The sequence below is a fragment of the Poeciliopsis prolifica genome, unplaced genomic scaffold, assembly GCF_027474105.1.
Source record: "Poeciliopsis prolifica strain line A6 unplaced genomic scaffold, Auburn_PproV2 SCAFFOLD086, whole genome shotgun sequence".
In the NCBI taxonomy this organism is placed as follows: domain Eukaryota; kingdom Metazoa; phylum Chordata; class Actinopteri; order Cyprinodontiformes; family Poeciliidae; genus Poeciliopsis; species Poeciliopsis prolifica.
Genome location: NW_026562461.1, coordinates 1,150,001 through 1,162,906, shown reverse-complemented (window position 1 = coordinate 1,162,906; position 12,906 = coordinate 1,150,001). Strand labels below are relative to the sequence as shown.

The 12,906-nt window shown below is 46.6% G+C and overlaps 1 protein-coding gene across 2 annotated transcripts in view; it reads left to right on the top strand.

Annotated features, from left to right (window-relative positions):
* cemip (cell migration inducing hyaluronidase 1) overlaps positions 1-12,906 on the top strand; it is a 124,344-nt gene that overhangs the window by 68,604 nt on the left and 42,834 nt on the right. For both annotated transcript variants that reach the window (XM_055022442.1, XM_055022443.1), the window contains exon 14: positions 840-1,045. In XM_055022442.1, coding sequence (XP_054878417.1) covers positions 840-1,045 — 206 coding nt within the window. The remainder of the gene's footprint in view (positions 1-839; positions 1,046-12,906) is intronic.

Sequence of the window (12,906 nt, the reverse complement as noted above, 5' to 3'; positions counted from 1 at the left end):
AGTCTTCTCCCTGCATTTTCACTATGAAACAAATATAGATGAAGAAGAATTAATAAAATATCTCAAGTATGTGAATATACTGGACCTTATCAGTAGGTATAGCATCTTGTGATGCTGATGCAGCATCACTCTAATTTCAGGAGTGTCTTAGATCAAAGATTCCTCACAAATCTCTGTATGCAAAATAAGTGGGAAAAGAAAAAGATGTAATAAGACACACACACTGCATGCCTGTTGGTGCACTGCTGCCTCTGACTGGTGGAGATGGTTTATTGCACTATTTAAAACAGCCTTAAATATTGGTTCAAATGCAAAGTTCATAAGTACTTTGTAGACATCTTGCTGTAAAACTTTAGGATCAATTAAATTAGGAAATTTAAGACTAAACAAAATGGCAGAGCAATACAATATTACCACATAAAGCTACATAATTTTTTAAGTTGAATCAGTAATACTTTTATATCATATTTGTCAGATCATGATTTCTTGTTAATGTCAATTTATCATAACAAAGAAATTTTGAATAATGTCAACTTTGTATTAAAAGTGCCTAGATTTACCAAATGACGCTTTATGATGACAGTCATAAATATTCATGAAGACTTACTCATGTTCATGATCATGACATTGTCATGACAGTCTTATTCACACCACATCAAATAAAGTGTTACTAAAATACTCCCAAAGGGATTGTAAATCCAAAAAGGCTTTTTAGGAATGATTTATATACAGTAGTTATTCCTCTGTTTTCCTTCATCTGTATGAGAATAAAATAATTAGCCTGATCTTGTGAACACGTTGTTTGAACAGTTTCATTCAGTTTTTCTTTTGACTTCCAGGTAAAAGATGTGGTGGGCTATGAAATACTGGGCCACTGTTTCTTTACAGAAGATGGTCCAGAGGAGAGAAACACATTTCACCACTGTTTAGGTCTGATGGTAAGAGCAGGAACTCTCTTGCCGTCAGACAGAGACAGTAAAATGTGTCGTGCAATTACCGATGGCGCGTACCCAGGATACGTGGCAAATCCACGGCAAGACTGCAGGTAGTACCATTGAAAAATTTGTATGTCTATTATCTTGTCAAACCTTTTGAAAACCTCTCATTGCATTACTCTTTTTATTGCACTACTTAACCCACATTCAGAAACACTTTAAATTAAATGAACTAATGTGAAACATTTATTATAGAAGAGAAGCTTCCTGCATATGAATTGTCATGTCACAGTAGCTAAGCAGATCATCCATGCATCCTTCTCCCAAAGAATTGTTCCAACTAAAATTAAGATCATAAATTATCCATGACAGTAAATTTTCAAAAGAATCTATTAGAAGGCATAGAAAGTAAAGAAATTAACTCAGATCTGTCAGTATTTCAAAGCAATCTGCTCCTGGTCAGTACTAATTAATGACCAACAAACTAAGCACAAACAATATAGAAAAAAAAAGAAAACTAAGAGCTAAGAGCAGACTGAACAGAAACAAGGCTGCTCTAATCAAAGAATAAGAGACAAAGAAACACAGAACAATACATAATCCAAAACCCTGAGCAACCCAATAGCTGGGCAAATATCTGATAATGACTTAATTTTTTTGTGTTTGCAAATTCAGTAAAAATGATAATAAAACCAGAAATTAATTTCACAAGTCCTGCTTGACACTTGATACACCTTTGGTAGCAATTACTGCCTCACGGTGCCTTTGGAAGGGCTGGGGCTCAAAGTTAAAGGGGCACATTGAACAAAAGTGGGCCCCTTGTTGCTAAATTCTTGATATTCATCCAGAATTTAATTGGATCATACTATATCATTCCCATCATGTGGGGAAATGCAAAGCAAATGTAGCAAATTTTCCCTAACAGGTATAATGTTGCTGTTTCTGCTGACAGTCCTGGAGGACTGAGTTTATCTGAGACTGTAGGTGTTAAACAGACCAGAGGAGAGAAGGTCAAAGGTTATGAAGTTATGAAATAAGCAAATTTGCTGCCATTTCACTAATTAAGCCCTAATAATATCTACTTGGCTGCAGACTGATTTAGAGATCAAAAAAGCTCAAAGGGGTTAACTGCATATCATTTTTTGATGTTAGCATCTCTGAGATCTGGAATTGTAAGACTGGAATATCAAGGCAAAGAAAAGTCAGTAGTTGCTGGTAGGGCCCTCTACAGATTCAGGGGCCCCTAGAAATGATTTTATTGTAACACAGATCTAAACCTGTAGCATCATTTATAGAGAATGACAATGTCATAAAATTTAATTTAATGCATTCAGCTGAGGAAAAAAAATATACATTTAATGTATATTAAAAAAAATACATTAAATCCTAAATGTATATTTTTTTAACCTTTGTAAAAGTTTAAAGAATCATCTTGACAATTTGATTGTTGCATTACCATGGCTACAATATGGTGTAATCTTTGCGTTTGAATTGGGTTTGTTCAAAAATACATCACAGCAAGTAACCAATAACCAGTGATTGATTTTAAACTTGGCCAATAAACCTGGTCTCCCTCTCACAGATTTCACCATATTGATATTCATATTTTCTTTGATGTTTATTTTGTGAACTCTAAATGCTCTGGGCCGACTCCTCTAACACTTGAGGTTCTGCAATAACTTATATTTACAGCTGCTCACCTCCAGCCCAGAATCCGTCAGCATCGGCTTTAACTCGCCTGGCAGAAACGTTAAGGAGAAGCAAAGCGAACAGTGACCAGGTGGTACCACAGGTGGTACCCCAGGTGGTACCACAGGTGGTACCACAGGTGGTACCCCAGGTGGTACCACAGGTGGTACCCCAGGTGGTACCACAGGTGGTACCCCAGGTGGTACCACAGGTGGTACCCCAGGTGGTACCACAGGTGGTACCCCAGGTGGTACCACAGGTGGTACCCCAGGTGGTACCACAGGTGGTACCCCAGGTGGTACCACAGGTGGTACCCCAGGTGGTACCACAGGTGGTACCCCAGGTGGTACCACAGGTGGTACCCCAGGTGGTACCACAGGTGGTACCCCAGGTGGTATCACAGGTGGTACCCCAGGTGGTACCACAGGTGGTACCACAGGTGGTACCCCAGGTGGTACCACAGGTGGTACCCAGGTGGTACCCCAGGTGGTACCCCAGGTGGTACCACAGGTGGTACCCCAGGTGGTACCACAGGTGGTACCCCAGGTGGTACCACAGGTGGTACCCCAGGTGGTACCACAGGTGGTACCCCAGGTGGTCCAGGTGGTACCACAGGTGGTACCCCAGGTGGTACCACAGGTGGTACCACAGGTGGTACAGGTGGTACCAAGTGGTACCACAGGTGGTACACAGGTGGTACCACAGGTGGTACCCCAGGTGGTACCACAGGTGGTACCCCAGGTGGTACCACAGGTGGTACCCCAGGTGGTACCACAGGTGGTACCCCAGGTGGTACCACAGGTGGTACCCCAGGTGGTACCACAGGTGGTACCCCAGGTGGTACCACAGGTGGTACCCCAGGTGGTACCACAGGTGGTACCCCAGGTGGTACCACAGGTGGTACCCCAGGTGGTACCACAGGTGGTACCCCAGGTGGTACCACAGGTGGTACCCCAGGTGGTACCACAGGTGGTACCCCAGGTGGTACCACAGGTGGTACCCCAGGTGGTACCACAGGTGGTACCGGGTCGCGATTCTCGGTGACAGTCTATTAGGTGTCTTAATCAGGATATCTGGTATAAACCAGAAATTCTTTCTATCTGTCGGTGGGACCGACCCAGACTGCCTGTAGAACCGGGCTTTTAGCCAAATGCTGAAGTTAAAGTCAGAAGTTTCTCTGCAGCTGAAGCTTTTCTTTGTTTAGGGGCGAGGAGAGTTTTTTCCCGCTTTTGTGAGGATAATTATAAAAATATAAATAGGAACAATTTTTCTAACGTCAACATCAGATCTACGTTTTTATTCACAAACCAGTGTATAAAAAATATTCTTGTTAGAGGCTCAGATCCCCCCCCTCCTCCTCACCATGGTGACTGAACAACATGGAAGTAGAGAAACAGAGTCATAATTAGACTGAGGGCAGCCAGACTAGTTTATTTTGCTAAATTATTATATTTAGCTAATATTACTGCTGAGGGCACAAGCAGGTCTCCTGACATACAGATAAAAAAATTGAAAAAAAAAATTATTTAAAAAAAAAAACATTCTAAAAGGGCACTTAGGCCCATCAAGGATAAAAGGGGCGGGGGCTCAAGCCCCCCTCGCCCCTCTGCACGTGACTGTAGCCTCAAGTCATTGTGATTCATATGACGCCACAAGTTTAGCACATCTACCTTTACGCAGTGTCACCCATTCTTCTTAGCAAAACTAATGAATGGGAGTGTGACTCTGAAGCCACTGGTTTGAGATCTTGACCATATGTAAGGAGTCGTTGTCATGCTGAAACATGAACTGTCTCCTCAGTCTGAGGTCATGGGTTCTCTGTCTGGAACAAGTTTTCATCCAGGATTCATTGTAAAATGCTGCATTGATCTTTCCCAAGAATCTTTCAGATGCCTTTTTGCGAGCTGCCATATGTTCAAATTCAAAAATACATTTTTAATCTCAAAGGGAAATGAAATGTTTATGTAACTTATAAATGGTGTTGTTGGTCTTCCATCTGACTGAAGCACTACTCCCCTGATCAGTCATTAGATGATTGGCCAGTTTCAAGCTTCAAGCCTCTTCCATTTAGGAATGACGGAGGCTGCTGCACTTATAGATAGTTCCCATATGAGGTCACTCCTCCGAAATCCATCCGGCGGCTGTGTTGCTATCTTGATTGTACCAAAGTAGTTCTCCATTTTATTGACTGCATGGAAGAGAACCTGGACAGATGGACATTGTTGGATTCAAGAAGGATAGCAAAGGTGACAAAACATTGAACAGGAATTTTTGTTACATCCCATGAAGGTGAGCAAACTTTGCTGAGAAGCATCGACGCATATGGCAGTCAAATATCCAGAGGAATCAGAAGTATTGACATGTGGTGAGCCACTGACTTAATCATAATTAGATTTTCAAATATAGATGCCCTGCATATTATTGTTTACATATGGAAATGGTGAACGTACAGACAACACTGCAGGGCCAAAAAGTCTTCCTTTTCTTGCCATCCATAGCTACACCGCCATGGTAGAATAATTCCATTAACTCAATGAAACTTGGAAATATCTGCATTATTAATTTAGTGCTGTTCTCCACAGCAAAGGGAAAAACTGCTGAAGTAAAACTCAAAGCCATTTCTTTCTCACCCTCTGTGTCAGTCAAGCTACTCGAAGACTTGTTGCCACAGCAACTGATGGCAGTGCCACTTTATGTTTAGGATTCAAAAACACTCAAATATTTCCCACACAAAGACTGAACATTCAGTCTGTTGCAGTAGTATGGTTTCAGGCTTAATGTTTATTTTTCAATTATAATTGTAGCATATTTGTAAAGATGAGAATATTCTATCATCTAAATCAATGTAAAGAGTTTGTGACCAATAAGGCCAATGGGTTAGTTTTCTAGTTCTGTCAGAAGATAGATACGACTCATGAAGATTGCAGTTCTGAATGCCTTTTCATTTATAAAAATGAAAACAAAAATTCTATACATGTTTACAACATGAGTGAAAAACATTCAAATGACCATATAAAATGTGCAAGAGATAAAGAAAAACTAAAAATCAATTGATGAAAGGTCACAAAAGTCACAATAGAGAGACCAGTGGCAGGACAGACCCATGTCTTGTCTTCAGGGTGAGCCCAGCTGGGCTCCATGGGTAAAAGCCCGGCCACCAGCTGCTTGCCTTCGCATCCCCCCTGCAGGCCTGGCTCCAGAATGGGACCCCAGTCCAGTGACCCGTGCCCCGGGTGAGGGAACACCAAATCCAAAGTTTTGATCCATTAAAGGGGTCTTCAGGCTGCGCTTTGTCTGATCCCCCACCTAAGATCTGTCTTTCCCTCCTGTGCAAAACCTTGTTAATATCAAGACATACAGAGCCTCCCTCCTGAATCACTTCTAAAAAGATGGTTTTAGTTTTTCAGGTTCTATTTGGTTGATCAATTTCCAAAATGCCTCAGGGCTACAAGTTTGGTTAAACTTAATTGTGCCTGACCTTTTCAATATTTCTTGTAAGTTCTAAGTCTCTTAGAAAATTTACTTTATTTGTCTTTAAATTCAGTTTCTAGCAGATGTAGCTCATGTCATGTCATTCCATAATACTTTTGTTTCATCATTCCAGTCAAATCTATATCTTTTGTCTTGTCTCTTATTACCACTAATAACTTTTTTACTGGATCTTATTGCGTAGACATAATTACAATATAGTTACAAAAGTCTTCTCATCATACATTCAGCAAATTTTGACAATTGACATACTTAAGCTGGTTGACAAATGTACCAGCCACAGATAGCAATGAGACATTTGAAAAAGGGCATAATAAACATTTTCTAGAGTATTGTTTTGAATTTCAGTTAGGCTGTCCCTTACTAGGTGTGGGACTAATGTTTCCTGGATCCAGTAAATCAAGACATTTTAAGCACCGCTCTCTATTAATTAACTTGGAGTATAAATATCTAAATTAAATGGTGCATATACAGTTGTGAGTAGTGAAAATATAATCCACAGCCGCTCTTCCTTTTACAAATACTGAAGTGTAATTATTATTCCCAGGTATTTGACCCTTTACCATGTTTCTTTATAGTCTCAGTTAAACAGGAATATCTATATCAGGGGAGCTCAAACATTTTGAGACCAAGATCTACTTTTTCTCTCACCAGCTGGCTGAGATCAACCTCATGACACAAAGACATAGAAATTGCAAATGAAACCCTATTGACTCATTTCCTATATGAATATACATCAGTTATATCAGAAATGATAAAGTGATAGAAAACCTAATGCAGTTTCTTCCTCAGTGAGATCCTGACACTGGGAGCAGGTTACTGGGATCAGGTTACTGGGATCAGGTTACTGGCAGCAGGTTACTGGGATCAGGTTACTGGCAGCAGGTTACTGGGAGCAGGTTACTGGGATCAGGTTACTGGGAGCAGGTTACTGGGAGCAGGTTACTGGGATCAGGTTACTGGCAGCAGGTTACTGGGATCAGGTTACTGGCAGCAGGTTACTGGGAGCAGGTTACTGGGAGCAGGTTACTGGGAGCAGGTTACTGGCAGCAGGTTACTGGGAGCAGGTTACTGGGAGCAGGTTACTGGCAGCAGGTTACTGGGATCAGGTTACTGGCAGCAGGTTACTGGGAGCAGGTTACTGGCAGCAGGTTACTGGCAGCAGGTTACTGGCAGCAGGTTACTGGGATCAGGTTACTGGCAGCAGGTTACTGGGAGCAGGTTACTGGCAGCAGGTTACTGGGAGCAGGTTACTGGCAGCAGGTTACTGGGAGCAGGTTACTGGGAGCAGGTTACTGGGAGCAGGTTACTGGATCAGGTTACTGGCAGCAGGTTACTGGCAGCAGGTTACTGGGAGCAGGTTACTGGCAGCAGGTTACTGAGAGCAGGTTACTGGGAGCAGGTTACTGGCAGCAGGTTACTGGGAGCAGGTTACTGGGAACAGGTTACTGGGAGCAGGTTACTGGGAACAGGTTACTGGGAGCAGGTTACTGGGATCAGGTTACTGGGAGCAGGTTACTGGCAGCAGGTTACTGGGAGCAGGTTACTGGGATCAGGTTACTGGGATCAGGTTACTGGCAGCAGGTTACTGGCAGCAGGTTACTGGCAGCAGGTTACTGGGAACAGGTTACTGGGAGCAGGTTACTGGGAGCAGGTTACTGGGAGCAGGTTACTGGCAGCAGGTTACTGGCAGCAGGTTACTGGGAGCAGGTTACTGGCAGCAGGTTACTGGGATCAGGTTACTGGGAGCAGGTTACTGGCAGCAGGTTACTGGGAGCAGGTTACTGGGAACAGGTTACTGAGAGCAGGTTACTGGGAGCAGGTTACTGGGAGCAGGTTACTGGGAGCAGGTTACTGGCAGCAGGTTACTGGGATCAGGTTACTGGGAACAGGTTACTGAGAGCAGGTTACTGAGAGCAGGTTACTGGCAGCAGGTTACTGGGATCAGGTTACTGGGATCAGGTTACTGGGATCAGGTTACTGAGAGCAGGTTACTGGCAGCAGGTTACTGGGATCAGGTTACTGAGAGCAGGTTACTGAGAGCAGGTGACTGGGAGCAGGTTACTGGCAGCAGGTTACTGGGATCAGGTTACTGGGAGCAGGTTACTGGGAGCAGGTTACTGGCAGCAGGTTACTGAGAGCAGGTTACTGGGATCAGGTTACTGGGAGCAGGTTACTGAGAGCAGGTTACTGGGAGCAGGTTACTGGGAGCAGGTTACTGGGAGCAGGTTACTGGGGAGCAGGTTACTGGCAGCAGGTTACTGGGAACAGGTTACTGGCAGCAGGTTACTGGGAGCAGGTTACTAGCAGCAGGTTACTGGGAGCAGGTTACTGGCAGCAGGTTACTGAGAGCAGGTTACTGGCAGCAGGTTACTGGGAGCAGGTTACTGGGAGCAGGTTACTAGCAGCAGGTTACTGGGAGCAGGTTACTGGCAGCAGGTTACTGGGAGCAGGTTACTGGGAGCAGGTTACTGGCAGCAGGTTACTGGCAGCAGGTTACTGGCAGCAGGTTACTGGGAGCAGGTTACTGGCAGCAGGTTACTGGAGCAGGTTACTGGGAGCAGGTTACTGGCAGCAGGTTACTGGGAGCAGGTTACTGGGAGCAGGTTACTGGCAGCAGGTTACTGGGAGCAGGTTACTGGCAGCAGGTTACTGGGATCAGGTTACTGGGAGCAGGTTACTGGGAGCAGGTTACTGGGAGCAGGTTACTGGGATCAGGTTACTGGGAGCAGGTTACTGGCAGCAGGTTACTGGGAGCAGGTTACTGGGAGCAGGTTACTGGCAGCAGGTTACTGGGAGCAGGTTACTGGCAGCAGGTTACTGGGAACAGGTTACTGGGAACAGGTTACTGGCAGCAGGTTACTGGCAGCAGGTTACTGAGAGCAGGTTACTGGCAGCAGGTTACTGGGATCAGGTTACTGGCAGCAGGTTACTGGCAGCAGGTTACTGGGATCAGGTTACTGGCAGCAGGTTACTGGGAGCAGGTTACTGGAGCAGGTTACTGGGAGCAGGTTACTGGCAGCAGGTTACTGGGAGCAGGTTACTGGGAGCAGGTTACTGGCAGCAGGTTACTGGGATCAGGTTACTGGCAGCAGGTTACTGGGAGCAGGTTACTGGCAGCAGGTTACTGGGAGCAGGTTACTGGGATCAGGTTACTGGCAGCAGGTTACTGGCAGCAGGTTACTGGAGCAGGTTACTGGCAGCAGGTTACTGGGAGCAGGTTACTGGGAGCAGGTTACTGGAGCAGGTTACTGGGATCAGGTTACTGGCAGCAGGTTACTGGCAGCAGGTTACTGGGAGCAGGTTACTGGCAGCAGGTTACTGAGAGCAGGTTACTGGAGCAGGTTACTGGCAGCAGGTTGGGAGCAGGTTACTGGGAACAGGTTACTGAGAGCAGGTTACTGGGAACAGGTTACTGGGAGCAGGTTACTGGGATCAGGTTACTGGGAGCAGGTTACTGGCAGCAGGTTACTGGGAGCAGGTTACTGGGATCAGGTTACTGGGATCAGGTTACTGGGAGCAGGTTACTGGCAGCAGGTTACTGGCAGCAGGTTACTGGGATCAGGTTACTGGGAGCAGGTTACTGGGAGCAGGTTACTGGGATCAGGTTACTGGGATCAGGTTACTGGGATCAGGTTACTGGCAGCAGGTTACTGGCAGCAGGTTACTAGCAGCAGGTTACTGGGAGCAGGTTACTGGGAGCAGGTTACTAGCAGCAGGTTACTGGGAGCAGGTTACTGGCAGCAGGTTACTGGGAGCAGGTTACTGGCAGCAGGTTACTGGGAGCAGGTTACTGGGAGCAGGTTACTGGCAGCAGGTTACTGGGAGCAGGTTACTGGGAGCAGGTTACTGGGAGCAGGTTACTGGGAGCAGGTTACTGGGAGCAGGTTACTGGGAGCAGGTTACTGGCAGCAGGTTACTGGGATCAGGTTACTGGGATCAGGTTACTGGGATCAGGTTACTGGGAACAGGTTACTGGGAGCAGGTTACTGGGAACAGGTTACTGGGAACAGGTTACTGAGAGCAGGTTACTGGGAACAGGTTACTGGGGAGCAGGTTACTGGGAACAGGTTACTGGGAACAGGTTACTGAGAGCAGGTTACTGAGAGCAGGTTACTGGCAGCAGGTTACTGGGATCAGGTTACTGGGATCAGGTTACTGGATCAGGTTACTGAGAGCAGGTTACTGGCAGCAGGTTACTGGCAGCAGGTTACTGAGAGCAGGTTACTGGGATCAGGTTACTGAGAGCAGGTTACTGAGAGCAGGTGACTGGGATCAGGTTACTGGGAGCAGGTTACTGGGAGCAGGTTACTGGCAGCAGGTTACTGGGAGCAGGTTACTGGGATCAGGTTACTGGGAGCAGGTTACTGGGAGCAGGTTACTGGGAGCAGGTTACTGGGAGCAGGTTACTGGGAGCAGGTTACTGGGAGCAGGTTACTGGGAGCAGGTTACTGGCAGCAGGTTACTGGGATCAGGTTACTGGCAGCAGGTTACTGGGAGCAGGTTACTAGCAGCAGGTTACTGGGAGCAGGTTACTGGCAGCAGGTTACTGAGAGCAGGTTACTGGCAGCAGGTTACTGGGAGCAGGTTACTGGGAGCAGGTTACTAGCAGCAGGTTACTGGAGCAGGTTACTGGCAGCAGGTTACTGGGAGCAGGTTACTGGGAGCAGGTTACTGGCAGCAGGTTACTGGCAGCAGGTTACTGGCAGCAGGTTACTGGGAGCAGGTTACTGGCAGCAGGTTACTGGAGCAGGTTACTGGGAGCAGGTTACTGGCAGCAGGTTACTGGGAGCAGGTTACTGGGAGCAGGTTACTGGCAGCAGGTTACTGGGAGCAGGTTACTGGCAGCAGGTTACTGGGATCAGGTTACTGGGAGCAGGTTACTGGGAGCAGGTTACTGGGAGCAGGTTACTGGGATCAGGTTACTGGGAGCAGGTTACTGGCAGCAGGTTACTGGGAGCAGGTTACTGGGAGCAGGTTACTGGCAGCAGGTTACTGGGAGCAGGTTACTGGCAGCAGGTTACTGGGATCAGGTTACTGGGAACAGGTTACTGGCAGCAGGTTACTGGGAGCAGGTTACTGGGAACAGGTTACTGGGAACAGGTTACTGGGAGCAGGTTACTGGCAGCAGGTTACTGGGAACAGGTTACTGGGAACAGGTTACTGGCAGCAGGTTACTGGGAACAGGTTACTGGGAACAGGTTACTGGGAGCAGGTTACTGGCAGCAGGTTACTGGCAGCAGGTTACTGGGAGCAGGTTACTGGGAACAGGTTACTGGCAGCAGGTTACTGGCAGCAGATTACTGGGAACAGGTTACTGGGAGCAGGTTACTGGGATCAGGTTACTGGGAGCAGGTTACTGGGAGCAGGTTACTGGGAGCAGGTTACTGGGAGCAGGTTACTAGCAGCAGGTTACTGGGAGCAGGTTACTGGCAGCAGGTTACTGGGAGCAGGTTACTGGCAGCAGGTTACTGGGATCAGGTTATGGGAGCAGGTTACTGGGAGCAGGTTACTGGCAGCAGGTTACTGAGAGCAGGTTACTGGGATCAGGTTACTGGGAGCAGGTTACTGGCAGCAGGTTACTGAGAGCAGGTTACTGGGAGCAGGTTACTGGCAGCAGGTTACTGGGAGCAGGTTACTGGCAGCAGGTTACTGGGATCAGGTTACTGGGAGCAGGTTACTGGCAGCAGGTTACTGAGAGCAGGTTACTGGGATCAGGTTACTGGGAGCAGGTTACTGGCAGCAGGTTACTGAGAGCAGGTTACTGGGATCAGGTTACTGGGAGCAGGTTACTGGCAGCAGGTTACTGGCAGCAGGTTACTGAGAGCAGGTTACTGGGATCAGGTTACTGGGAGCAGGTTACTGGCAGCAGGTTACTGAGAGCAGGTTACTGGGATCAGGTTACTGGGAGCAGGTTACTGGCAGCAGGTTACTGGCAGCAGGTTACTGAGAGCAGGTTACTGGGATCAGGTTACTGGGAGCAGGTTACTGGCAGCAGGTTACTGAGAGCAGGTTACTGGGAGCAGGTTACTGGCAGCAGGTTACTGGGAGCAGGTTACTGGCAGCAGGTTACTGGGAGCAGGTTACTGGCAGCAGGTTACTGGGAGCAGGTTACTGGGAGCAGGTTACTGGGAGCAGGTTACTGGCAGCAGGTTACTGGGAGCAGGTTACTGGGAGCAGGTTACTGGCAGCAGGTTACTGGCAGCAGGTTACTGGGAGCAGGTTACTGGGAGCAGGTTACTGGGAGCAGGTTACTGGGAGCAGGTTACTGGGAGCAGGTTACTGGGAGCAGGTTACTGGGAGCAGGTTACTGGTTTCTCAGTCAGAAGCTGGTTGCAAACCTGAGGCCAGCAGCTGTCAGTCAGTTATTGTAGATCTGAAATTTGATTTGATGACGTCAATATGAGAAACTACAGACTGATAGGAGGAACCAAAGAGCTCTGCAGAGGTAAAGGCAAATCTTCTGAATTTGAAATATAATTAATTTAATTTCACATAATTATCGTGGTAGAAGCCATTTGTTTGTTAAAACTTAATCAAATATATTTGTCCTATTTGATGTTTGTTATGACACGTTTACTGTAAATGAATGAGGTAATTAGTCCAAGTTTGTCGTTTATCGATTGGTCAGAAATTAAAGCAGCTGTGATGAACCACAGCAAAGGTCAACCAAGGTGAAACAACCTGAACAGGTGATCAACTCAAAACCACTCACACCTTTTTACTCTCTCTTTATCGTTAAGCACACCTGTTGCTGTGGCAACCGCCTGCACCCCGCAAGCCAAGCAGAGAT